General features: G+C 41.6%; 1 protein-coding gene across 1 annotated transcript; it reads right to left on the bottom strand.

Annotated features, from left to right (window-relative positions):
- Positions 1–7239: 7239 nt before the first annotated feature.
- ETNPPL (ethanolamine-phosphate phospho-lyase) lies at positions 7240–25349 on the bottom strand. Its single transcript, XM_061585424.1, has 13 exons — positions 25226–25349; positions 22519–22637; positions 22242–22401; positions 20825–20899; positions 20084–20177; positions 17864–17980; positions 14160–14242; positions 12449–12674; positions 11326–11480; positions 10415–10504; positions 10038–10168; positions 9364–9431; positions 7240–8256 (listed from the first exon to the last, which is right to left on the bottom strand). The coding sequence occupies exons 1-13, from the start codon at positions 25276–25278 to the stop codon at positions 8122–8124; spliced, it is 1506 nt and encodes a 501-aa protein (XP_061441408.1). The 5' UTR covers positions 25279–25349; the 3' UTR covers positions 7240–8121.
- Positions 25350–27851: the final 2502 nt, after the last annotated feature.

Here is a 27851-nt window from a genome sequence, read left to right as displayed (position 1 = left end):
GCTGAGCTGGTTGTTTGCTTCATGCCTGTAAGCAAGACAGGAGATGAATGTTACTGTGAGGAATCATTGGGGGGCGGGGAAGAATTGTCAGCATGCTTATTACCAGAGTCTTAAGTAAAACCAGGCAAGATGTTGTAATACTTGCACAGATGGACATAATAAAGCTTCATGAGATTTGATTTATTGAGGGGATGCAAAGAAGTCCTATTATGGATAGAAGGGTGTCGAAATTCAGCAAGGAGGGTAGGACATAACCCAAACTGGGTTTCTAAACATGTTGCTAAGCAAGAATTCTGTATGAGAAAGAGTGAAATTCATTAGAACTGAATGGCTTCCCTCCTCCAGCAGCAAACTTGTAAGAACAAGAGTAGTCTTGTGCAGATCACCTGTGCAACTGCCATGGAACAGCTTTGGGGGGAAATGGGCAACTGTGAAACTCCACAGTTTTACACATTGAGCATATCGCTGAAGTGTGGAAAAACAGAGAGATTCACATTTATGCAACTTCTCAAACCTTGAGAAACTGCATTATCTACATCAGCTTTCCCTAGCCTGGTGCCTTCCAGATGTTTTGAACCACAATTCTCATCATCCCATTGGTCATGCCTGGGGCTGATGGGAGATGTAATCCCAAACATTGGGGGGGAGGACCAGGCTGGAGAAGGCTGGCCTACATTTCCAAATCCATGTTGTGCTAAAAATCACACTGCTTTGAAGTGGGGTTGATTTCCCAGTATTATTCTATCCTGGTACAAATATTTGAATAGATGGAAATCCTGCTAAACGACTGGCACTGTTCACACGGATCATATGTTGCAGGTGCCAAAAGATCTTCACCAGCTACCTATTTGCTATGAGGACCAGTTCAAAATGTTGGTGCCTACATTTAAATGGCTCCTGACCCAAGTACTTGAAGGAGACGATAGGAAGGATAGATTACATTATTATTATTATTATTATTATTATTATTATTAATAATAATAATAATAATAATAATAATAAATTTAATTTCTTCGTCGCCTATCTGGCCGATGGCCACTCTAGGCGACTTACAAATTTGTTAGAATACAATTGATAAAATATAATAATACAATATAAAAACAATACATCTGCAGCAACAATATTAAAACTGGGCAGGAGGCATTACAGTTATAACAATTAACCCTCCCCGGATACCCCGAAGGCCTGCTGAAAGAGCCAGGTCTTTAAGGCTTTCCGAAACACATTTAGGGAAGAGGCGTGCCGGAGATCTTGTGGGAGGGAGTTCCAAAGAGTGGGGGCCGCCACTGAGAATGCCCTCTCTCTAGTACCCGCCAATCTGGCTGTTTTTGTTGGCGGGATTGAGAGAAGGCCCTGTGTGGCCGATCTTGTCGGGCGGCATAATTGGTGGCGTTGAAGGCGCTCCGTGAGATAAACTGGGCCGAAACCGTGTAGGGATTTAAAGGTCAATACCAACACCTTGAATTGGGCTCGGAAAACAACTGGTAGCCATTGGCTTGGTTTGCACATAACGCTAAGTAAGCCATGGTTTAATTTAATTATCCGGACCCATTTCACATTCATAAGCCATTGTTTGTTGTTGGTTTATAAGCCATGGCTAATGTTAACCATGGCTTTGCATTAGGTATACAGTAGGGCCCTGCTTTTCAGCGCCCCACTTTTCGGCATTCTGCTGATATGGCGGCTAAAATTAGAGTAAGGCCCCACTCATACGGTGTTTGTTCCGCTTTTACAGCGTTTTTCGGGCATCAGGCACCATTTTATTAAAGGAGTTCCGCTTTTCAGCGGGTTTTGCTTTTAGGTAGGGCTCTGGAACGTAACCCGCCGTATGAGTGGGGCCCTATTGTACATACAGTAATTGAATTTGATGATTCTCCTTGAAATTTACATAGCATTCAGCTTGCTTGTACAAAAGATGACTTTGGCCATTTATTTTTTGTTAATCCAGATATACAATAATCCTATACATGTCTACTCAGAAATAGCCCCTACTGATTTCAATTATGCTTACTCCCAGGGAAGTATATACACCATTGAAGCCATGGTTGTTCAAATATGAACTGAAATAGCAGTACTGTTTGACCCTTCTGTGCACTATTTCTAAGCAGCTGTTCAGAGCTTGGTAAGCATTTTTTTCCCTGGCCTGACCTTGCCCTGTGTTTATAGTCCTTAGGAAGTCTAAAAAAAATAAAGCTGCAAACAGATTTTGGCAGATTTTCAAAAAGATCAGTTCCTGCATACAAGGCAGAAAGTGCCCTGACATAATCCTGTAGGATTGTCATATTGTTATTCTAGCTAAGAATGTAACACTGTAATGTAGGGATATGTATAGGGAAACTGTGGCCCTCCAGATGTTGCTGGACTCCAGTACCCATCAGTCCCAGCCAGCGATGCCAATGGTCATGGATGATGGAAGTTGCAGTCCAACAAACACCTGGAGGGCCACAGGGTTCTCATCCCTGTTGTAATGTTTAGAGAACCATTGGAAAAGTCCTGATTTATAGTAGTTTTAAAGTCCCAGGATCTGGAGTAGCTGCAGCCCAGGCTTTATTTATTTTGCTCATTTCTTTCACACAGGTTGCACATGGCAGCTATGACAGTTTCATGCAGATTCTTGCAAGTTAGAAAGATTCTAACTTGGCACTTGTTTTGTTCAGCACCAACATTTAATAAAATGAGTCTTTTCACACAGACCATGCTGTGCGTCTTTCTATGCCTATAAGGTATCCTACAGGTAAAATAAATGTAAATGTACTGCCTTCAAGTCGATTCCGGCTTATGGTGACCCTATGAATAGGGTTTTCGTGGTAAGTGGTAGTCAGAGGGGGTTTACCATTGCCTTCCTCTGAGGCTGAGAAGCAGTGACTGGCCCAAGGTCACCCTGTGAGCTTTATGGCTGTGTGGAGATTCGAACCCTGGTCTCCCAGGTCGTAGTCCAACACTCTAACCACTATGCCACACTGGCTCTATCCTACAGGTATATTCATTATTAATTTCAGCCCATTTATTCATTTGCCAAAACCATCAGCCTTAACAAAAGAGGCTGTAACATTATGTGCAATATTTTCCATTTAAAGGCCCCCTCCAGACAGCCCTTTCAGGACCTAGCTGAAGATCATTATTCTAAAGCTAGGATGGCTAAACCCCAGTCTGGGGGGGGGGGTTTCATCCAGCCACCCAAACAAAATTTTCTTGATTTCCCTAAGAGCCCACGAATTTTGAGGTAGGTAAAAAGAAATTAAAATAGACACAGTGCTGGGATAAGAGGAGCCCAGTGCCCTGATGGTAAAGCAAACCATGCCCTCCCTGGTCGTCATATTGACCACTTAGAAAGCTGCTTTTTACTACTTCAGTACTGTCTAAATAAACTGACTGGCAGTGGCCCTATAGGGTTACAGACAAGGGGCATCCCAAGCCCTACCGGGAGAATCTGGGGATTGAATCTGGGACCTTCTGCATGCAAAGCAGGTGGTCTATCACTGAGCTATGGTGAGGGGGCTGATCTACTCTGTGTATGCATGCCTATGTGTGGGCATGCGAGTGTAGGGTGGACAAACTCACTTTTGGACATCCCCACTGCAGTCATGCAGTCCCTGGAGGGTTGACCAAGAGTGAATGCAGCCTTTGAGACAAACAAAGTTTAGCTACCCATGTTCTAAAGCGTAAAGCATGCTCTATAAATGCTTAATACTAGGAGTAAAGATTTGTGCCAAGAGGCGTGCACACCCAATTGGACTTTTGACTTCTATTTATGCTTCTAGTCTTTGAACAGCAGATTCTAGTCCCAGATGGTGGAGCTGAAGCTGAGAGAGACTGGTTTGCCAAAGAAGAAGGAACTTTCCACCTCATAGCTTATTTTCTTTTCCTTTGTGCCATAGCTGGGTGCATGGAACAGTGATTAAAAAGTGCCCTTTTAATATGAATATGGTAAACTCCTCTGGCAGGTTTAGACTACCTGAGTGCCAAAGCAAATGTGATGGTTCATCAGTGATCAGATCTCTTGGTGGTTTTGTGCATGGATTACTTTAAAGTGGGACAAGGATCTCAAATTCTCCTTTGACATGCTAGTCTTGCCTGGGAAATGAAAAGATAACATAGCAGAAGTGTTCAAACATGTGGCCCATTAGATACCTATCTAAGGTGGTAGAGTTTCATGAGACCTCTACAAGATGCCCTTCTTGATATGCCATTCATAGGAACAGCCTTGCATTACTCCATTCATAGAAACAGCAGGGGTGGGACAGTGGTTCTCACCTGACCTCCAATCACCTGTGTCACTGCAGCACACCAGGATGGCGCGAGGAGGCGCGAGTGGCAGTGATGTTAGTGCAGTGGAAGCACACTGGCAGAAACACCAGATTGGCTCCACTGGTCTGTTTGCACTATGCCGACCATGCCACCACCTGACCCCCCCCTTCTTGTCCTGATATTAAAGATGGGCAAGAAATTCAATTCAGTTCGCATTTCAAGCTGAATTTATCAAGTTTGCACTTTCTGAAATAATATGGGAGCTGAAACACAGCCAACCTTCCAAATTTGCACTTATTCTAATTTTGCAATGCAGTTCACCAGCGAATGTTTATAAAAATACATACGTTAGGGAGAAGCGTGGATAAAAATGAATATATGAGTGAAAATAACACACAAAATGGATATGAGAAATTGCTTGCAAAAATGTGTACCTTAAACCCCCATAAAATGTGTTTATTGGGAGAAATTCACACTAAAATGCTGAAGAATTTTCATGAGAATTTCTTTTTAAAAAAGCATAAATTGCTGCAGAAATGTTGAGAACTGAATTTAATATTGGAAAAATGAGAAACTAAGAGAACTGAAATTGACAGATCTTTCCATCCCTATCTGGTATGTAGCAGCAACATTCTCATTTTCTTGCTGGAATAAAACCATTGGCCTTACTTTGCTGAATGAGCTTTTGCCTGTGAAACATTACATGTTCAGCTTGTCAGACAAATGTTTGTCTTCTGGGTGTGCTTTACCTTCCTTTCATTATACTTAATACCAGAATAGGCCAATCTGCATAAACCCCAACTTTTCATTTTATGATTATTCTTGAAAAGAGGATTTTTGTCTCAATTAGAGAGTATCCAGAATAATGACATGTGGTAGAATGAATTTATGATGCCATTTGTAAGTCAATACTTCCTTGTTAGCACATATTTCACTCTCAAGTAACTTTGCTAGCATTAATCAACCAAGCAAGCATTGTAAAAACTTAAACTCCTTTCTGTAGAAAGCTATAAAATAGATCAGCAATACAGCTGATCTGTAAAAAGGTGTAGATGTGTTTACATTGATTATATCTCATAATCAATAACAACCAACAACTTAGGAAACTTCAGATATCCAACTCATGTATTATGTCAGTGCCAGGATTTCTGCTTGTGCAACAGAACTCCCACCTCCTCTCTCTGCAGCCCCCTAAATCTGTTCTAGGGTTCTCCCAACCCTCCAGAGCAAATTTGGGGAAGCTGTGGGGTGTGTGCAGGAAGAGGACTCAGAGTTTCATTGTGCTGACAGAATGGGTTAGTTTTATACCAGCTTTGTTCTCTAATCTCACATTCAAATGATTTATTCAGTTAGAACCATACTGATGGAGCCGTAAGGATACAGTTCATATTACAGAAGTGGAATTACAAATTAAGTCTTGTATTTCTTTCTTTCTTTATCCCGCCCTTCCTCCCAGCAGGAGCCCAGGGCGGCTTAGCAGCTTAAAGACTAATATGTTTACTGTGATGTGAAATTTCATAGGCAAGCTGTGAAGTTGTTACTGAAGATAATTGATCTGTATCTGGGCACGTTTCTTCCTGAAGTTGATAATTTCAAGCTCGCATGACTGAAATGGCTGTACTGATCACAAACAATAGCAATCATTGGAGTCTGCAACAAAATGTTCCACTGTGGTCCCTCATCAGAATTCCAAGCACTCCATTTCGTTCCCCACACCTAATGGCCAATGCTCTTTTTCAAGGGGACGAAAAAGGACAGGGAAGGGCCGTTGTTCTAGGCTTCACATATGGAGGGGACCACATCAACAATGACAGTCAAGATTGATACAGGCATTGTTACTAACTTTTTTCCCCTTTCAGAACCCCACTAACTTGCACTCTATAAATCTAATGAGGAAAATCATGAAACACATTTCACTATGCTGTTGCTTGTGTACTTTCCCCATGAATTATCTAAATTAAGCACACCTTTGAAACACAAATTGTAGTTGGAGGATACTGCATCACCAATTAGGCTTAATGTTTTAGAAGTGGAAACAGCTACTCCTTGTGCCACATCAAAAAAATAGCAATTGTTCCCCACTTCCCACAAGTTAAGTGGCCAGGACTAATCTCAGTGAGATTCTTCCAAATCAACTCTGGCACTAATTGCTTCTCATTGACTTTGATCCTGCTTGGCCAGCAGGAGCTACCTCTTGCCTATGAGCAGCTGAAGATAAAACAACTGAGCAAGCCTACTCTATGGTCTGCAGTCTGTGATACAGAACAGTAACAGAAATAGAAGCTTGGGTCGATTTTCCTGAGTAAGCCTCACACACTTGCAGGGTTACCTTTACATTGGTCCTGCCCTATTTTTAAGACGATACTTTCCCCATGCTGTCATTGGCAGGTAGCATAGTGCCCCCACAATGTCTTTATAATGCATTGGAAAGTGGAGATCTCACTACAGAGCAATAGGGTGGATCTGAGACTACTACACCTAGTATTTTGAAGAGAATGTACAACAAGGAACTGGTTGAAGTTTTCCTAAAGTTTACCATAGCTTTCCACCTTTATCTGACTCTGTCTTTGGGATGTGGACAAATGTGGGTTCAGTCCAAATAAACAATCTTCTTGGCTTGCTCACTAATAATTGTGTATAATTCAAAATGCTTATGTGCACTCACAGCAATATCAGAGCTTGGAAAAGTTACTTTTTTGAACTACAACTTCCATCAGCCCAATCCAGTGGCCATGTTGGCTGCGGCTGATGGGAGTTGTAGTTCAAAAAAGTAACTTTTCCAAGCTCAGAACAATATGCGCCTGCAAGAGTAACGTCTGGACTATTCCTTATCTTCCCAAGAAAGTGATACCCATATGCATTAATCATGTTAATTTATAGCTAAGCCTAGTTTGAGAAGAGTAAATGAGGCTAAAGATCAACTTTAAGAAGAATGTAACTTACAGAGTAATTATTAAATATTGCTGGCTATTCATTTCAAAACACAAGGACTCGGAGGTTAAAAATAGCTTTATTTTTTGGAATAAACAAGGACAGCAAGTAAAGGGAAAATAAACTAGTATTCTACCAGAGTTCACAAAGAACGCTGATAACAGTAAAGAAATGAATAACAAACATAGAACTGTAAGGCGTATTGTCTAAATATAGCAGTACTTTAACTTTTTCAGTCTTAATATAGTTAATCAAGTTCAGTCATACTGTACAATTAATAATTTAAAAAAATCATCACTGAATATAAAACATCACTGTAATGTGCGTATATCTAGCTGGAGGGTGAAATTAGATGTGTAAATTGGCGCTGAAATCCCTTTGAGTGGCGGATTAGATTTGTCCCTGCCTCCACCAACAGTGCAATGGCATACAAGTCTATTCAGGAAGCAAGCTCCACTGAGTTCAGCGGAACTTATTCTCATGTAAGTGTGTACAGGATGGTAGTTAAGAAGCCGATTGATAGGATTTCATGGAACATTCCTGATTGTTGCATGTGTCCTCTGTTAGGTTGCATGTAAGATCGACAAGATTTTAATTTATTTCAGCATTGACATGAATTACCCCACCAGAAAGTTGCAGTATAATAAATCAGCCATTAAAACATGGGAAATTATTAAAATCTCAATACTGAGCACTGAAATTTCAAAAAGAGGAAGATGCATCAGTCGAAACTGTGTTGGGTATCTGCAACCAAGGAGACTATGCTAGCTTTATACCATGGCTGCAAAGCATGATACTCCAAATTCAGACCATATGTAAATGAATACTTCATCATGTATTATAACCAGCCAATATCATCACCAACTATTGCACACATCCGTTCATCCTTAAACATACCCAATCATACATCATTACTCTTATTTACAGAAAATGTTTTGTGCTTTACGTCCTGATCCTTTTGCAAGGCACTGTATGGTTTTCAGCACAAAATCCATTTTCTTGACTGCAGGCACTTCCGTTGATGTGACCGATACTTTCATTGATACATTCCAGCCGGGAGCTCCCATTGGTAGGCATCTAAGACAAATGCACAATATGACTGAATACACAGATGTTGGGATCAGTGGATACTTGATGTCCTGGAAACTGCCAGAACCATGTATTTTACTCCTATTTTACAGACCTGTGGCCTCTGGGTTATCAGTGTATATCATGCTTTGCAACGTAAGAGATGAAAGACAAGCGCCTATCCTGAGATGCTCACAATCTAAGTTTAGACATCAAAAGAGGCGGAGCACATGAGACAAAGGAAAAGCAAGTGTAACAAATCAGCAGAGAGAGGTTGGATGCAAAGGCAGGGATACCAACAGAAAGATGTGTGCAAAAGCAGCTACATGCACTTAGCTTAGGAATTATTTCAATTATAAAATAAGACTATGGGCTATGTGAATGGTTTTATGCAATAAGTGAGATTTGAGCTGAAATTTGAAAAGAGAGAGGGCAGGGTGTCACGACAAAGAATAATCTAAGATAAAATCCGAAACATGAGGCACAGGGTGGAGTTTTTGAAGATAAGAAAGTAAGTCTTTCGTTGGCCTATAGGAACATAGGAATCTGCCGTATATTGAACTAGACCATTGGTCCATTTAGCTCAGTTTTGTCTATATTGACTGGCAGCACCTCTCTAGGATTTCAGATAGGGGACATTCCCAGACCTATCTAGAAATTCCAGGAACTGAACCTGGGCCCCCCTTGAGTGCAAAGCAGATGCTTTAGCACTCAGGTATGGCCCCTCCCCGTCCCTACTGTTTTAGAATTTTCTCACTGGAATTCCTACAGACATTTAACAATCTGTGATACTTCTTGCATTTAACATTTCAAGTGGTACCAAGAAAGTTTTATATTGTCTAACAAATAAGGCAGTTTCTTCATTGCCTGTTTGAAGTCCAGTGTCATTTCTGTCTTTATGTATTACTGATGTATAACTCTCAACATATTGCAACAAAGAAAGGAAGTACAAAGATTTCAGAATTCATTAAGTAAAGGGCAAAAACTCATAAGGTCATTTTTCAAAAAAGTTTGATGGAACTGTTGCAGCTCAATCTGGTGCATGTGCATTGGATTATGCCGATTAAAGCAGTGGGACTCCTTCAAATCTGCTTTTCCCAAATTTTTCAAACTTACTTTTCTTTTAGTCTGTACACTTGTAGATAGTCCATTTCTGGTCCTGATTATAGTTGCTTCTTCTAAATCTAGAGCAGGAGGGAAAAATAGGTTTTCCGTCACCATGTATGGGTTCACCAAGTGTAAAGAAAAGATAATGTGATTTTCAGTACTAGCTCATTTAGTTGCAGAACTGAGAATATAAGAATAGCCATGCTGGATCAGGCCAAAGGCCATTTAGTCCAGCACTCTGTTCTCACAGTGGGCAACTAAAAGTGAAATTAACTAGATTAATTCTTTTAGAATTACCTTCCAATACACATTTCAACAACAAAAAACCTATCAGTAATTAACCATAGTGACATGATGAGCTTACCTGGGAGCTGAAAGCAGCCTTGCTGAATAATGCAGTCTAGATAGTCTAATGTCCAACAATGATCAGACAGAGTAAAGGGTCACAACCTGGCCATAATAGTGCTAGCCACCCACTCATTTGTTCCTGTCATCTGGAGTTGTCAGGTCCTCCCTAGATCTTTTAATGTGCCAATACACTGAGAATCCTACCTCACTCCTCCCCCAGTTCTCTGACCACACTCGAACTGCCTCTATCAATTCTATCACCAATGGACAAAAATAGAGACCAGCTTTGTAAATGAACAAGTAGGCATGGCTTGCAGTCCAGGAAGAATGCTTACCTGTGAGGAGCTCATCAATCTTATCAACTACAAACTTTGCATCTTCCATAGTGAAGCACATGGGTGGCTTAAATTTCAGGATGTTTCTATAAGGCCCATCTGCACTCAGAAGAATCCTCTGTTCTTTCAGCCTGATTAGAAGGAAACAAATTTACTTTTGAATGCAAACACTAAGGTGCAGAGAGGCACATTATACTGCAGTCTACTGCTTTGAAACTGTATTTTATGAGTTTGGGTGAAATGTGGGGGCATCTTCAGTTACTCAACCTAAACTTGCCTACAAATTTAAGTTCTTACATTTGGATATGTCCAGCTTGGAAGTTGTAAAGCTTAACTGATGAAAGGAATAACTAACTTGAGGAACCCAAGATATTTACTTGTAGATGATATGCTGGGCCTCAGCAGTGGCAGGAGCTCTCTTTTGTCGATCCTTCACAAGATCCACTCCAATAAACAAACCAACACCTCTAAAATATAAGAAAGGGAAGGTAGGGAGAGAGAATCAGAAGTTCAGCAAGCAAACTTTAATGTTGTACATAAGGCTCACTGTTCATAAGAACATAAGAAGAGCCTGCTGGATCAGCCCAATAGTCCATCTAGTCCAGCATCCTGTTCTTACAGTGGCCAACTAAATGCCTATAGGAAGCCCACAAGCAGCACCTGAGCACAAGAGCACTCCCTTCTCCCGCAGTTTCCAGCAAGTGGTATTCGGAAACATACTGCTTCTAACAGTGGAGGTGGAACATACCCAAACAGTTTGGCTCCAACAATTTTATAATAGTCCAAATAGTTTATAATGCAGCATAGTAGAGCTCCTGTTCAAAACACATATATATTACCTTTCAGCTAAGCTTCCAGAAGAAACAAGCAGATTGGAGCACTCAGGAAACAAAAAGAGGAGCGTTCCTATCTGCTCTGTTTCCTGAGCCCTCAGACATTACCAGATTGTATCACTCTTTCCTTTCTGCTCTTCAGTGGTTCTCAGTGGTGGTGGTGGGTAATGTTTAAACCGCTCTGCCCAGTTCAGTGCCATGATGGGAGGAAAATCATGCCTTCTCCACTCTTCAGATCAACAACCCCACTCCTCTGTTGATTTGTGCCATGCTTGTGTGAGTGTGGGGTGGCCACATCCACTTTTTGTCACACCCTCCACTGGCATGTGGACCCCAGACAGGTCCTCCAAAGGCAATGTGGCCCTTGGGCTGAAAAAAGTTAACCACTCCTGCAATTCATTATTCTGGATCAGGGCATTATCTAAACACTTTTTTCTTCATCCAGCTGTGCTTACCTGACATCTCCCACCAGTGGATGTTTTTCTTTTTGTTCCTTCAGTAGTCCAGTGAGATAGTTTCCAACACGTGTGGCATTCCCTTGGAGATCTTCCTTTTCTATAACATCCAAAACAGCCAGACCAATTGCACAGGACACTGGGTTGCCACCAAACTGAGAGCAAGAATGGGTGAAAAAAACAGAGGCTTTGATGAATGTTTTGAGCGAGACAGGTCTTAGCATTTGATTATTTTCTCAGGCAATTGGATGCAAATTTCCTTCCATCTTTTTAAGTTGCCCTTAATATAGCAGTACAGTGAGTCAATTTTATTTTTGATCACAATCATGGCTGCTTTACAGCTTCCATTAATTTTATTGCAAAGTCTGAAAAAAATGTACACATCACTAGGTTTGCATTGTTTTCTTGCTGTTGTGCATGGATTGAAGCCTGTAGATAGGATTGATATAACTTAGGCTCCTACTTCGCTTTTTAAGAAAAAAACCCAGGAAGTTCCATACTCTGCTGTCACATGCACACACAGAAGAGACCATGTGCTCAATGTTATTTGCTTGATAAAACTGTATACTTTCAATCAAATTCTCATCTGGGAGTTAAGAAACTCAGGCTGAGCATCTATCCTGTATCAGAGGCAGCTGACACATGTGTACACCAATTGATAATTCAACATATGCAATGGAGACTGGTGGCTCCACTGTCAGTGGGGCAGTGAAACCACTCCAGGTTTTAGTCTGAACTTTCAAGGAGCTGTCCAAGGTGCTGATCAGGCAGACTTCACAAAGCAGTTTTATAAATAAATTAAAAATATTTATATACCACTGTTTATTTGTGTGTTTTTTTTTAAAAAACACCAAAGCGGTTTATAACATATATAAAACAGAATAATTTAAAACCAGAAATCAATTAACTATTGTAGAAAGATATTCTCTCAATTGCCTGCATAAGCCTAGTGACATAGAGAAGTTTTCAGCAGGCATTTAAAAAATCACAGTAAAAGGTGCCTGATGAATTGGCAGAGCACTGAATTCTGCATTCAAGTCACTGAATGACCTTTATGCATGGGTGAACAAGCCCTGAGGAATAATCTGCAACTATAGATTATAATCTTAGAAAAGAAACTCACTGTATTGAAGTACTCCAATCCAGAGGCACCAAAAGCTTCTGCAATCTCTCTTGTTGTAACTACACAAGACATTGGATGGCCATTGCCAATTGGCTTTCCCATAGTGACAATGTCAGGCACAAAGTCTTCACCTTGCAGTTGGAATCCCCAAAAATGTTTCCCAACTCGACCAAAACCAACCTGGACTTCATCAGCTATGAAAACGCCACCTGCGTTATGGACAGATCTGAAAATAAAAGGGGAACAGACCAGATGGCTCACAATCTTATAAAGGATAGGGTCAATGCCTCATTGAAGTACAGTCTCCTTACCCAAAACAAGAGCATTTACATGAAGACCCCCCCCAAAAAAACCCAGATTAAAAACAGCAGAGAATAGCAACAAACTAACTGAAAAACTATAAAAACATATACCCATAGCAGTTGACTTTTACAGCTGAGAATTCAGAAGAATACCTATCAGGCCATGTGTTCATTACAGCATGATCCAAAGATAGATTCAGCTGACCTGAGTATATCAGGTCACAGAAGGATCTGTGTGGTCTTGTAATATTGGATGATGAGATCCAACACATAAAGTAGTGTCCCAGGCTATGGTCTGAAGGCACACGAGACCACCACCTTGCTGAATAGCTTCGGCAGGTCTGGGTCTCCTGGGAACCAAATGTATGCTGCCTTGGGTTCCATGGTGAAAGAAAGGTGGGGTATAAATGTAACAAACAAACAAAGTACACAAGGCTTGTTCACTTTCAGCCATCAAATGGCCAATCATGCAATTATGAAAATGTTTATGATTGTGTTATTACTTTTTGCATTGTAACTTATTTTGTCAAGCTGAATTCTACACTTCAAGTACAGAAAGGTAACTTTTTTTAAGAAACAAAAGCTTGGAAAAATCATGTGATGTAGCCCTCATAGGAATGTGTTTTTTTCCCCAGAATACAGAAGGGAGTCCCAGGTACCAACAAAGCCTTCTCCCCAACCTGATAGTTTTCCACATGCAGGACTTTTATTTATTTATGTAACAGCAGAAACATTCAAAGATGTGATGCCCCTCCTGCATTCTCAAGTGCTAGGAAGGCTGTACTATATGATTTTTCTGATTGCACAGATCAGTTCAGAGCTACTGTGCAATGAGAAGAATTCTGTTCATTGCCAATTGGACATATATGAGATAACTAATAAGAATGCCCTACTGGATCCAGCCAAAGGCCCATCGAGTCCAGCATCCTGGCCAGCCAGATACCTTGGGAAACCCAGACTGCAACAGCGCTCTCCCAATTTGTGATTCCCAGCAATTGGTATTCAGGGACATATTACCTCACATCCATTGTGGCTAGTCATCACTGATAGCCTTATCCTCCGCTAATGTGTCTAATCCCCTTTTGAAGCCATCCAAGTTGCTGGCCATAAAATAAGTTCTCTTAACTGTTTTTAAGGAACAGCTTAAATGAACTAAGATTAACCCAACAAAAAAAAAACCAAATAAGTAGAATGGACCTGTACATTTAGACCAGGGGTGGGGAACCTGTGGCCAACCAGATGTTGCTGAACTATGACTCCCACCATCCTTGACCACTGGCTCTGCTTGCTGGGGCTGATGGGAGCTGGAGTTCAACAGCATCTGGAGAATCAAAGGTTCCCCACCCCTGCTTTAGACTGCACCTTTGCCTAATGTTGATTAAGTAACCCATTCCAAGAGCCATACATACTCGGCCACTTTCTGGAAATAGCCTGCAGGTGGAATTACTTGGCCTCCGCAACTCTGCATGGACTCAGCAATAAAGGCAGCAATCTAGGTAAGAGAAGATGTGATAAGAAGAGTGTTCCTCTGCTTACCCTTTTGCAAATGACACAACAGTTATAGGCATGGACCCTACAAAAACAGGGTGAGATAAAATGAATAAATGGTTTCGGTAGCTGTGTTGCATTCTGAACAGCTACGAGCAACAACAACAAAAATGGCAGAGGTGCCCAATTTTTCAATGCCAGGGCAAGTGCCCAGTATAATTCTTACTGCTATCAGCACAAAGTCAATTATTGACCCAGTGCTCAAAAAGTGTTCGATTTACAGTGCACATCTATATGTTAAGTGCCCATTTTAGTCAGCATACACTTGGAGAATTCCAGGTTGCCTGATGGGTGCTAAGGTTCATTGTCCTGATGAGTTTTTTGTTATTACCGATTGTCCATATTTCAGTAGTTTAAAAGCATTTTATAGACTTCGTATCAGCTTCATGGCATTCTGTGATGCCTGATTTCATCCCCTTTCTGTAGTTAAAATGGTAAATAAACAAACAGCTTGATGTTTATAAAGATCAAAATTTTGGGCACCCCTGCTTCAGAAAAGAACTTATGCAGAGAGTACATCAGGATGAGGCACTTGACAGAAGAAAAAGCCTACAGCTGAAGTGATTCCAGTTGCTAGGAATGAAAACAAAACAAAAGATTATTTTGGATCAGAAATCATTATCAGCAGATCAGATAGACCGGAACAGGAAGCTTACATTTTCTTCATTCAGCATTATGCCTTTGTTCTCCCCAAAGTTTGCATAGAGAGTCAGCCCAAATCTGCTATTTAACTGACTGCCTCCCATGCTCTTTGCACAACCCTCCCTGAGCATCAATGGTGTCCATGCAAGCTGAGCAGTGCAGTCTTCCTGGAAAGAAGGTCGAGCGGTAACGTGTAAAGAAGCGGACACTATATTCGAAGAAGTATACTACAGCCAGACAGTAGGAGGCTCCCCATAGTCTGTGAAACTTTATCAACTGCTCCTGGCACAGGTCTACGGCACCAAAACCTATGAAGAAGATAATGCGAGGGGTGGGGAGAAACAGACAAAGGGGAAAAAATAGAAACTATCCGTTAGTTTCTTTTTAAAATCTCAATAAGGAATTAAAGACAGGTGGTCAGCTCCATTGGACTCTAAGGTGATTATATGGCTATGGGGAAATAGGAGGAGAAACAGTGGCTCCAATCATTACTGGTGAGCATTTTGGATGGTTTTTATACTAGTTTTTGATGTTTGTTTTTGCAAGTCACTTTGAGTTCACCTTTCTGAAAAAAAGCAACTAATAAATATAATAAATAATGATGAACATCCATGAGAGTTATATAAATCTCTCCCTCCTCTCCATGCCAAAAAAAGTCAGCAAGTCTCTATATTATTACTCTTATTGGGATACTATGTTTTAAATCTTCAGCTTATTTTGCTGTTTTGTCTATTTTTAACAGTCATCTTGACTAATTGTTTGTCTTGTAGAATGGCAACCCTCAATAAATCTTATCATCAATTATTATTATTTTTCATCATCATCATCAAGTGTAAAGATCTGAAAGTTCTTCTAATGTAAGAGAAGGCTTCATTATTCTGATTCCTTTCTTGTTGGTCTGTCTTTATACTATCTAAAACCACTTTGTAGTTTGTCTCAACTTTCTTAGAAACATAGGAAACTGGGAGGTGGGGAGATGGCCTGTTCTGGATGGGGTTGCACTCTCCTGGAAGGAGGATCCACAGCTTGGGGGTACTCCTGGATCCAGCATTGTCACCGGAAGGTCAGGTGGCCTCAGTGGCTAGGAGTGCCTTTTCCCAGCTCCTGCTGGTTTGCCAGTTTTAGCCACTTTTGAACAGAGAAGACTTGGCCACAGTATTCCATACTCTGGTAACTTCCAGATTGGATTATTGCAATACGTGGGGTGCCCTTGAAGATGACTTGGAAACTTCAACTGGTCCAAAATGCAGCAGCCAGATTACTGGCGGGGCTTCCCTTTAGATCTCATAACCCCTTTTTTAAAACAGCTGCACTGGTTGCCAGTTAATTTCCAGGCCCAATTCAAGGTACCCACACTAGTGTTTAAAGGTCTAAGCAACTTAGGTCCCAAACATCTGAAAGACTACCTCCTTCCCTACAGACCCTCTTGGGTGTTGAGATCAGCAAAGAGGGTCCTTTCGGTAGTTCGGCCATCCTCAGAAGTTCAGGGGGTGAGTGGGAGAAGGCATTCTCTGTGGTGGCCCCTAAGATGTGGAACTCCCCACCGAGATGCATCTGGCAACTTCGCTGCACAGTTTTAGGCCAATGCTGGAGACATACCTCTTTATCCTAGCCTTTGACACCTGAGACATGTATTTTTAGGACCCACCCTATTTTGGGACTTTAGTTTGTTTTTAAATTGTTTTAGTGTAATATTTTAAAATTGTTGTAACTTGCCCTGGGACCCTTGGGTGAAGGGGGGGGGTAATAAATGGTGGTGATGATGATGATGATGATGATGATAATAATAATAATAATACAAACTCAGACCATTCGTCCATCTAGCCCAGAATTGTCTACACTGATTGGCAGCATCTCTCCAGGATTTCAGGCAGGGGACTTTTCTGGCCCTACCTGGAGATGCTGGACTTGAACCTGGGACTTCTTCTATGCAAAGCATCTGGTCTACATCTGAAGTATAGCCCTAGCTTGCCCAGAAACATGACATGTTTCAAGTCTTCTTTTTGCCTTCTCTTAACTTTTTTGTTAAGCGCTTACACTTTGTTGCTCCTGTTTATCTTCTTTAACGTTACGTTTGTAGTGGTTGTAGAGCTCTGCATTGTAGGCATGAGAAAAACTTGAGGTAAACTGGAATTTAAATTCATGTTTCTGGATCCAAGTGCAACACTCCAGAGGAGCATATGGATTTTCTATAAGTTTGCTTTGCATTGGAAGAGTACTATGAGAAATTCTGAGAAGACTCTGGACTTTCTCTATATTTTTCTTATGCTGGCTAGTTTTTAGAACTTTATGTTGGAACCAGTAAAAACATAAGCCCTCTACAGGCATTCAAAATAATGCCTGAGGGCTCAAACTGGGTAGGGGCTTTAATTGGGAACAGAGGTTGTATATTGCTGTGCATTATAAGTATTGTACAGTCCTGTCCCTTTAACTGTTGCTATACACCAGCCTTTCCCAACCAGTGTGCCTCCAGATGTTGTTGGACCACAATTCCCATCTTTCCTAATCATTGGCAATGCTGGCTGAGGCTGATGGGAGTTGTGGTCCAACAATATCTGGAGGCACACTGGTTGGGAAAGGCTGCTATACACAGTATAATCCCCATGAATGTCAATAGGAATTTTATGTGCTGATAGACAGCAGCAAAAATAGCTTTTTATGATTAAACCCTGATATCAGAGTTATGAAATGGAGGTTTAGATTTATTTAACCCTTTTTCTTCTTCTTTTGATCCTTACATATTATTTGTTTATCAGAGGTTTGAATGTGAATTAAGGTGGGGTGGAGGAGAAATCACCTTAAAATCCAGGAATCCAATAAAAATGAAAGAAATTTCAACTGTATAAAGCAGTCGAGTTCACCTAACGGCATTTTCAGGACAAAATCTGTGCAGACTTTCACCTTTTTTCGACTGTTAACATACCTTGCGGCCCTTCCTCTGAGCCTCTTCGATAATCTTTTTCACATCATCAGCATAAGCGCTTGCTGGGTCCAGATGGTCCTCTCTGTATTTTCCTCTGTAGGTATCTGGCGAAGGAGCCTAAAAAGTAAGACAGGAGGATTTAGAACCTTTGAAAAGTTCATTTTTAATTGCACTGTTCCTGGCTCTGCCTCCAGCGGAAACAAAGCTGAAAACCTATCTGGTGTATGCCATGGGATAAATTCATATAAAACATATTGACTTTGGGTTGTATTCAGTGATCTGCATACTTAGTCCCACGGGCACAACAGGTCATCCATTTCTTCTTCTCTCTCCGTGGTTCTCCAAAATCTGCTCCAGAGGGTCCCCCAACCTTTCCCTGGAGGTCATGCCCAGGGTGGGGGCTGGAAAGGACAGGTAAGGGAGAGGCAGCTCCACTGGGTGCATGGAAGTCCTTTGCACCAGCGAAGCTGCAGTGTTGGATACTGCTCTTTCTTTTTTCAATCCTCCCACAGCAAGTTAATTAAAATAAACTATGCATCTGAGGCAAGGGAAGAACCCATGTTATGGAATGGATGTGTTTCTGATAGGTTCCCAGGCAAAAATGTATCCCTAGTTTTCTGGGAAGTGGGACACAGGGGAGAAGTGACAAAGAACTCAGGCCATAATAACATACACTGGTTCATATCAGGCCCAATATCTGTTCCCAACAATTCCTAATTTGAGCTCATAATTCCAGCAATGCCCCATTAGATGCGTGGAAAGCTCATGATGATCAGAGCAGTCTTCTGTTGTGGGTTTCCAGGATCTGGAAATCTGATGCATTCTGCCTCTTAATATGAAGCCCTCTTCAGTCATTCAGTCTGAGCACATGAAGGGGCTCTCCTGAGAGCTAGCCTGGCTTCCTGTGTCAGTCATGCCCCCGCCAGCTAATGCATAGCTGGGTGTTAGGGACCCTGAGTACAAATGGATGTATGTGTGCCGGGGCCCCTTTAAGCTGATGCAGACTGAGCATTGAAGGAGGGGTCGGGTTATTGACATCTAGGAGGCAGGATGCTTCTGATTTCCAGATCCTGTTACCTGCTAATGCTGAACACCTCAAGAGAGATACAGTTACAAAGAGCAGCTTCTTAAGAGATGCATTATTCTTGGGTACAGATAACTCAATATTAACAAATCGTGGTTTTCCCATCAGTCTGAAAGGTGTTGGTATGCACGAACAGGAGCTTTCCCTTACAAAAAATATCTATCTATATACAGTTCATCCTGTAAGAAGTACCTAGTGTCCCAGGTTCGTGCTATGGCTTTTTAGTTGGATTTTTTTTTAACTTAGCACATCAGCTTCTTTACCACCTTTATGCAATTAAGTAAGAAAAATATGCTACTCAAATAGCAAGCTTTTACAGGATCCATCAGTACACATAGATAGATTTTCTTTTTTAACCAGGAGAATCAGTTATCTGAAAATTGCATCCAAATGCAATCTTTTCACAATTAGTGTAGCATGTCACTACTGTATTGTACAGCAGTGGCAGACCTGGAATCACTCCAGGATGGCTAAGAAACAGTGATTGGGATGGATTTGGGCCAACTTGGAAGAGGTCCAGGTTTACAGTAGTCATGTGTCTTAACTTTACAGAAAACAGCCCTGGGTTTGAAGAGCTATCTGGTTTAAAGACAAAGAACTATAAGAAGGGCAAGTAGAGGCCTTAAAGTTCTCCATGAACCATCCCCCCTCCCAACAGTTGGCACACAAATTGTATACAAAGGTGTACCCTTTTTTTTGGCGATATGTAAATGACCATGCTACCCAGATCAATACCTCTTATTCAGAACTGTGCACTGGCTAAAGAATGTTATATCAATGGATGCCAAACATCTTTCTTTGTGCTACAAATTGGGCTGCCTTGATTTCAGCTCAGCAAAGATGCTAGCTAAGGGTATACTGTAATGTACCTAGAAATAAGAGCACAATAGCAAAATAAGTGGAGATAGCTATGTTGGCCCATAGGAAAAATTCCAAAATCCATACTAGGACAAAATGACAAAAACCCTTTATTAAGACAAGCAAAATCTACTGGCTTTTGTGGAAGTATTGCTGTGTGCTTTAGTTTGCATTGCTGTGTGCTTATTTAACTTGTATCTGTAGTTAAAATAAATACACTAAGGGCATTTATTTAGAGAGACAATGGTAAATAAAAATCCAGCATAATAAATACTTACCACATGTACAAATTCTTTTTTGCCCTCTTTCCCCAGCTGATTAAATTTATATGGACTGATGTCAATCAGGGAGCTAACATGGCCATGATAAGCACTGCAATGGAAGATGGATACAAAGTGACTCTCCAGAATCTGAAATCTTCATTGGGTCAGCTTCTACTGAACTATTACAGATCAGTTTTGCACATGCTTTGCACATAAACTAATCAAGAACCAAGTCATGCTGGCTGTGGCTGATGGGAGTTGTAGTCCATAATATCTGGAAGGCACCAGGTTGGGAAAGACAGGAATAGTAGTTCAGTTTTCATAATTAATTCATAATTCATATTATACAATTAGCAGAAATTAATAGACTGTGCTCCCTCCCCATGGCAAACAATTACGCAAATACAACCCCTCTCTCCATAATTCACAGAAATGGCTGAGTCAAAATAGAGGTTTTGCAATTAAACGGAAGAAGCTTTGATGGAATTAACAGATATATATTATCATCACATCTATGTGAATGCCCCTACATCTCCTACATGCACAGGGGATTCCTTTTTTGTGCAGATAGCAATGCAGGGATAAATCAGTGACCACAACTGAAGGGAACAAGAAACAACTGAAGGGAACAAGAAGTGGATCAGGTTATGGCTGCTTGACTATAGAATAAACAGCCATTATAGAAGCGTATTATCCATTATCCATCTGCTCCATGTTGCAAGGAGCTGATCTCACCCATATGTTCTGCATACTTACTGGTCAAGTGTTATCACATCTTGGTGGCCACTATACTGCCGAGCTAGGCGCAAAGCAAGGTCATTTGCTTCAGATCTACAAGAGAAGATTAGAAGGCAATGAAATCACTTTTATTTTAACAGGATTGCTACATAAGCAGAAATTAAAATAAAGTAACTGAAATGGCTAAAGCTCATCTCCATAAATGATTAATAGCACAGCTAACGGATTTGAAGGGAAAATGCTGAATGAGGGCAGGTTTCTCTCGAGTTGCTTCAAATGGTTGCATACACTCACTCACTCTCACACACACGCACACACAGAAATAGCCATCATATCTAAACCTATGTGACTTCTGGACATTTGGTCATGTCTTGAATATGATAACTCTGTACACAAAATAAGCAATGTATTTATTTATTACATGTATACATCATCTTTCCTCCAAGGAACTCAAAGTGGTGTACATGGTTCTTCTCTCTCCATTTTATCCTCACAACAATCCTGTGAAGGAGGTTAGGCTGAGAGACAGCGACTGGCCCAAGGTCGCCCAGCGAGCTTTGTGGCTTTTGTTTACGTTGCTAACCTTGCGGACTGCCAAGGAAAATGAAGGGATAATTAGGGTTCTGGGCATGATCCGGTGCCCTCTTGTTGTGATCATGTGAAGAGATATGGCCCACTGTTTACATAAAACTTTCCTTGAAACAAATGGGAGTCCTCCATGGGCAGAGAACTCAATGAAAACATTGAAGCTGGTTGATCGTATCCATTGGCCTGATCCGGAGAGGCATGGGAGTAGCAGACACACAGTTCCCAATTGCACAACTTTGTTGCTTCCATATTGGGATAAACTTTCAAATGCAATCCATTTTTTTCCCTTGTAGTGAGCTTTTTTATTATTATTTAGTAAAACTGATACATGTGCAGACACCTGCTTTTGCAGAGTTTTCATTTGAAGGACAATTATTTGCTAAAGGTACAAATATCAGAAGGTGCTTAGGAGGTTTTCAGCAATGAAAGAGTTGTAAGTGAAGTGCAAAGAGTGACAAATCAAGGTATAAACCAGTGTAATGTAGTAGTAAAAGTATCAGACTAGGAGTAGAGAGACCCAGGTTCAAATCATCCATGAAGCTCACTGGATGACTTTAGGCCATTTACTATTTTTCAGCCTACTTCACAGGGTTGAGTGGGGGAACCATGTATGTTGCCTTGAGCTCATTGGAGGGCAGGTGGGATATAAATGTAAGAAATAAATATTGTGCCACCTTTTCCACATTTTTGCTTCAGCTGAAAACCTGACAAGCTGGGCACAACCTTCAAAAGTCCTAGATTTGTTAACCCTGCCCTTTCTTCATCTTCCAAATGTTAAAAGTGGAGAACTGAATATATATAAGCGTTCAAAAGATAATAGCAATAGAAAAGTCCTTCAGCCACATACCCAGAGTTCACAAAGTAGCAAACAGAGAGCTGTTCAGGGAGGGTAGCTGTGAGATGCTTGGCATACTGGACTAGATTGTCATGCAGGAATCGAGAATTGGTGTTTAGTAACTCCATCTGTTTTACTGCAGCCTTGACCACATCTGGATGGCTGTGTCCAACTAGACCAAGAAAACAAAAGTCACTGGGTCCAAGTGAGAGAATTTGAAAATGCACCCCAAATCTAACACTTAATTTAAATAAAAGCTCTAAAAAGTATCTTGAACCATAGTTCTTACCATGTGCTACGTTGTTAATGCAGTCCAAGTATTTTTCACCATTCTCATCAAACATATACTGCCCGTGGGCATGCACAATCTTAATGGGGTCCTTAGAAAAGAAAACTTTGCACGATGGCCTGGAAAGTATGAAATCACATTGTTTTAGCATGGGTCTATTAAATAGCCCCATCTCCAGACCATTGCCTACCCATGCAAAACACAGAAATGCAGCAAACTCATTACTGTCAATCAGGAGTCCTCATGCACAGGGAGACTCCAACCATAGAGAGAAAATAATAGATTATGTCTCCCCAAGTGTAAATATGTTTGGCTTCGTAGAACACCCATCATAGATGAAAACACTAGAATTATTTTGTATCTCCAGATATCACATCCAATGATACATATTAACTGAGGTAATTCACACATTCAGCTGCAAGGTCATCAAATGGCAAGACACTGAGTAATGTTTTCCATGTGTTAATCAGCCCTTTCTAGATCATTACCTGACACCTTCTTTGGCTCTGTAATATAAAGTGCTGGACTTGTCCTCAGGAAAAATGGTATCTCTTTCCCTAGAACAAGATCTTAAATCTGACACATTGCTCAACTCTAGAACATCCCTCCCAAATATCAGAGGAGTTCTTCTGAGCACATGCATAGTTCCATTCCCTCACCACAATAAGCAAAGATTGGGAACGCTTAATATCAAGAAAGCATCAAACACTTCACGAAAAGGGCTCAATCCAAACTCTCTCTTACGTGTACCATTGGGTGCACACCGCTGGTTTCATGGGACAGATCTCTGCACAGGAGGGCTGTTAACAGAGGGGAGCTTAACAGTGGCAGGGGTGGAGGTTTCCATGCACTACCACTTTGCATGGGAAGGGAAGATGACAATGCAACCTGGACTGGGTCATTTCCCATGTTTTGTTATGGAATTTTTTAGGATAAAGCCAACCCCAATAATTTGAGCCCTGACCTTTTGTGTTTGGGATTTACATCTGTATTTTTAGCTGGTTCTCAGCTCCACTATATGCCAATGGAGCCATAATAGCTTATGATTATATTAAGGATGAAATAATAATCCAGGATAGACAGCAACTCTCAGAGTTTGTACAGAACTTTTCTCCTCTCTGGAGGGCAGAATTCCAGGCTTGGCTTTGCAGAACACCCAGGATTCATTTGGTTATGCAAGGACTGCGAGTACAGTGTATCAACTGGTTACACAATCTTACATGCCGAGAGTGACACTGGAGTCTAACACTAGCTTTGTCCAAGTTTCATTTGGAAGGTCAAACTCTGATCTACCTTCCTGGCTGTTAATCTGACTATTTATACAGAGGTTAGGTAAGGGCACAGATGTCCTATGCACAGAGGCAACGTATGGTTTTACGGTTGCCAGATGAGCCTTTGTGTGTCTTAACCTACAGTATCACATCCCAGAGAAGTGAATATTATTATCAGCAGGGTTTCAGCAGATTGCAAGGCAAAGTGGGAGAGGAGGGCATGCATGAATTTCTTTTTGTTCTTGTTTCTAAGAAAGTTTTTTTAGAACTTGTTTTTTAGAAAGCTGTATTGTGAAAATAATAAAATAAGCCCTCCCAGGAAGTGCTAAAAATAGTTTTTTTTAAAGTGTGTGTTTTACAAAAAGATATAAGTAAAAGTATGATCCACTCAAAGTTAAGCATTTCTAAAGACTCCAATTCTATACAAACTGGGAATCTCAAAGTTAACAAAAATGCACAAAATTGCACTGTAAGTCCCACTGAACTCATTATTTATTTTTATTTATTTTATTACATTTTTAGACCGCCCTATAGCAATAAGCTCCCAGGGCGGTGTACAGCATAGAACTTCCAACAGTTCATTAGAACTTCCAACAGGCTGCACACCTAGGGAATTCAACAGGAGAGATCTAAGCATGTGATTAACTTTCCCATTGAATTTGATAAGCTTTTAAACCACTTAACTTTGGATCATGACCCAGATAAGAGTGTGTAAACATTTACACACACATCTTTCTAATTATGAAAAAGAAAAAATTGTGATAGTTCAAAGGATCAAACATGGACTCTCAAAAAATGTGACAATTCAGGGCTATAATATTAGTGTATAGGAATTTGGATTTTTAAAAAAGGAAAATTACAGTTCTGATTATTTGGGGGGGGAGGGGATACATGGCACAAACAAAGGCACAAAAATGTACAGCTGTAATTCTGTTCCGGGGGCTTCCCTATCCATTAATGTAGGGACACCCCTCCCATACGATATCCACCTTTTATTTCAGAAAACATACTGTTCGAAAGAAACCCCACTCAAAAGGGAGGGAGGGAGAGAGGATTTTGGCTGGTTGATCCCGCTTTTTCGGCTTGGTCCAGAGTTTGATCTGGCAAAGATGGATCAAGTCCCCACCATCAAGGCATCCACACCAGCTGCCTTCTGCAACGCACTAACAATCCCCTCCAGAGAGCTCCTGGGCTGGGCTCCGGCTTAGTTAATGGGATTGCCAAATGACTGCCAGGTAGCCTTACTCCGCCAGGGTCTTTTACCTTGCTGGAAGAACAAATGCGCGGGGGGGAGGGGGGAGGATGCGAACGCACACTGTGCGCGGGCGACGTGGGTGGAAGTTGGGGAGCTTTTCTGGGACTACAGGGGGGCTATCATTCCCCTTCCCTCTTTGCTCTGCCTCCCCAGAGCCGCCCTTCGTTCTTCTCGAGCTCACCCGATGTGCCTCCTCCGCAGCTCCAGGGTCTCTGCCTTGCTGTACATCTCCATCCCGCCAGCACTGGAGCGCTTTCTCTCTGTTGCCACCGGGATCGCTCCGTGCCGGCTCTGGGCAGGCGAGGCTGCCTTTTATTGCAAGCCCAGCAGCGCCCGCCGGCGTCCCTCCCATGCCCCTCCTCCGGCTCTCTAATCTGCTCGGCAATCCTCGGTGTCGATCCCTGACCTTCCCATTTCCACGCGCTTTGGATCGTCTGTGCCAAACACGTCCCATTTTACTGCCCCACGCAGAAGTTGGTCATATCCGGAGTAAATGCCACCCCACTTTCACCCTGGCTAGCTTCACCAACGCTGCCCCCATCATTCTCTTATAAACTTGAACGTTCCATCGGGGTAGCCCTGTTAGGCTTTTGCAGGAAAAAGCAAGCAAGCATTGGAGTGTGTGTGTGTCGGGCGGGTGTGTGTGTGGGGGGAGACAATGACTCTGAGCCTTCGGATGTCGTTGGACTTCACCTCTCATTGTTCCTGAATGTTGGCAATGCTCGCTGGGGCTGATGGGAGCTGGAGTCCCACAGCATCTGCTCCTCATCCCTGCCACAAGGACTAGCAAATTTATGAAGAAAGTCATTGCCAGTCTGGGAGAGGGTTTTCTCTGTGGCAGCCCCTAAACCAGGGGTGGAGAACCCTTTTCAGCCCAGGGCCACATTACCTTTTACTAGGCAACCTTCCAAGGGCCATATCCCAGGGGCAGGAGAGTCCAGAAGCAAAACTGGACAATTAATGTACATTTTACTTCTGTACCGTGGGCAAGTTCACACACACACACACACCCTCTGTCCTCCATCCAAACACCAGCAAAAGCCATGACCAGAGTTCAAGAACCCATTCCAGCTAGGCAAATGGGTGCAAAGCAGGGCCAATGAGCGGTAGGCTTGGGGACAGTTCTAAGGGCCAGACAGAGAGGCTTGGAGGGCCGTATTCAGCCCCCATGACTGAGGTTCCCCATCCCTGCCCTAAATTGTGGAACTTCCTCCTCCTCCTCCCCACAAAGGTGCATCCTGCATCTTCATTCTACAATTTCCACCTTATGGTGAAGACCCACCTCTTTACCCTGGACTGTGACAGGTAAAGTATTTTGATGGGACCCACCTCTTCTCTTTTGTTTATACTGTGCTGCTTTTGCTTGGAATTGATTTACTTGTGTGTGTGTGTTGTTTTACTTGTATGATTATATTGCTGTAAGCTCCTTCTGGGAGGAAGGGTGGGATATAAATTTAGTATCTATCCATCCACCCGTCCATCCATCCGTCCGTCTGTCTGTCTGTCTATCTGGCTATTGCTAGTCTATAAGGCTCTAAAAGTTGTCATATTCAAAGCCAACTACAAAGAGAGACTCAACTGCAAAGCTGCTGAATTGGAATTCAGATACAAATGCAATGCTATCAGACTTGGGCAGAATACTCCCTGAGTGGCAAGCTCACTAAGGAACATAATTGTTCCTTTTTAAGAGGGAGCAGATCACAGCCACTTTGACTGGATCTTGTACTCCGCACAGGATCTTGTTTTTATTTATGCCTGCATAGTAATGTGGCAAGTCTGACTCTTGCATCTATTGTTTAATATCTCCAGCCTGTTTTCACATGCATATATATATCTGCCAAGAACATTTCATGCATCCAATGAAGTGTGCTCTGGCCCACAAAAACACCCAGTTACCTTACCATATATATGTTAAGTTAAGCCACCAGGTCCTTTGTTCTTGCTGCAGCATATTAACATAATCTTAGTAATCCTTATAAAAACACTGTGAAGTAAGTCACTAATATTATTATTCCATTATTTCGGGTGGAAACGCTGAAACCAAGAGAATATTGGCAAGATCCAAGTTAGCTCACATTTTTAGCTTTCTACCACACCCTTTGTTTCTTCTGTTTATTTGTGTGAAGAAGCAGTGAATTAAGAGCTAATCCACATTGTGTATACTTCCTAATGCCACTATCACTGATCAGGAGATGTTTGATGGAACTGGCAATTTTTTGGTAAAATCACGCACACATTTTCATATTGGCTCCTTGGTTAGAAACTGGTCCAATCTGTTATACATACGCAGAGTAATTCAGCATTTTGAGCTGCGTGTGCCAGTGTGTGTATTTTCCTAAGAAGCAGGTTTTCACCCTGTGTTTAAATCACTGATTTTTAAGGCTTAGTAAGAAAAGTTACTTTATTTATTAAAATACATAGTAGACAGGAAAGGCATACCCAGTTCTAACTAAGTTGGAGGCACAGTGCCCAGACTTGGGTATTGCCCTCATGGTTCAAAGAACAAAGATAAAGATGTCTACTGTCCCCTTGGATGGTTGAAGAAGAGTAAACAGGAAGGAGGATCAGAAGTGAGGTCAGTTTCCCTGAGAATATCAGTTTATAACAGAAGGAAGTTTGGTAGAGAAGAGGCAGGCAAGTCTAGGCAGCTGGAGAACCCTGACTCTATCTTCCTTCCGGAATGCAAAAGGAACCCAAACAGGAGTTGCTCTTGCCACACTTCTGACACAGTCAAAATGCCACAAGAACTAAGAATGGCCCTGCTGGATCAAACTAAAGGCTATTCACTCCAACATCTCAATTGCCAC

Source organism: Rhineura floridana, chromosome 9 (assembly GCF_030035675.1).
Source record: "Rhineura floridana isolate rRhiFlo1 chromosome 9, rRhiFlo1.hap2, whole genome shotgun sequence".
NCBI lineage: Eukaryota > Metazoa > Chordata > Lepidosauria > Squamata > Rhineuridae > Rhineura > Rhineura floridana.
The sequence above is the reverse complement of the archived record's forward strand: the minus strand, read 5'-3'. Positions and strand labels throughout refer to the sequence as shown.

Bases quoted from the DNA above. Each gene is read 5' to 3' on its own strand.
- ETNPPL (XM_061585424.1), bottom strand. From the start codon at position 25,278: ATGGAGATGTACAGCAAGGCAGAGACCCTGGAGCTGCGGAGGAGGCAC. The intron at 9,432-10,037 runs GTAAGCATTCTT...CTCCTGCTCTAG, and splicing joins GATTGATGAGCTCCTCACAG to ATTTAGAAGAAGCAACTATA. The intron at 8,257-9,363 runs GTAAGTTTGAAA...CATTTGTCTTAG, and splicing joins GTGTACAGACTAAAAGAAAA to ATGCCTACCAATGGGAGCTC.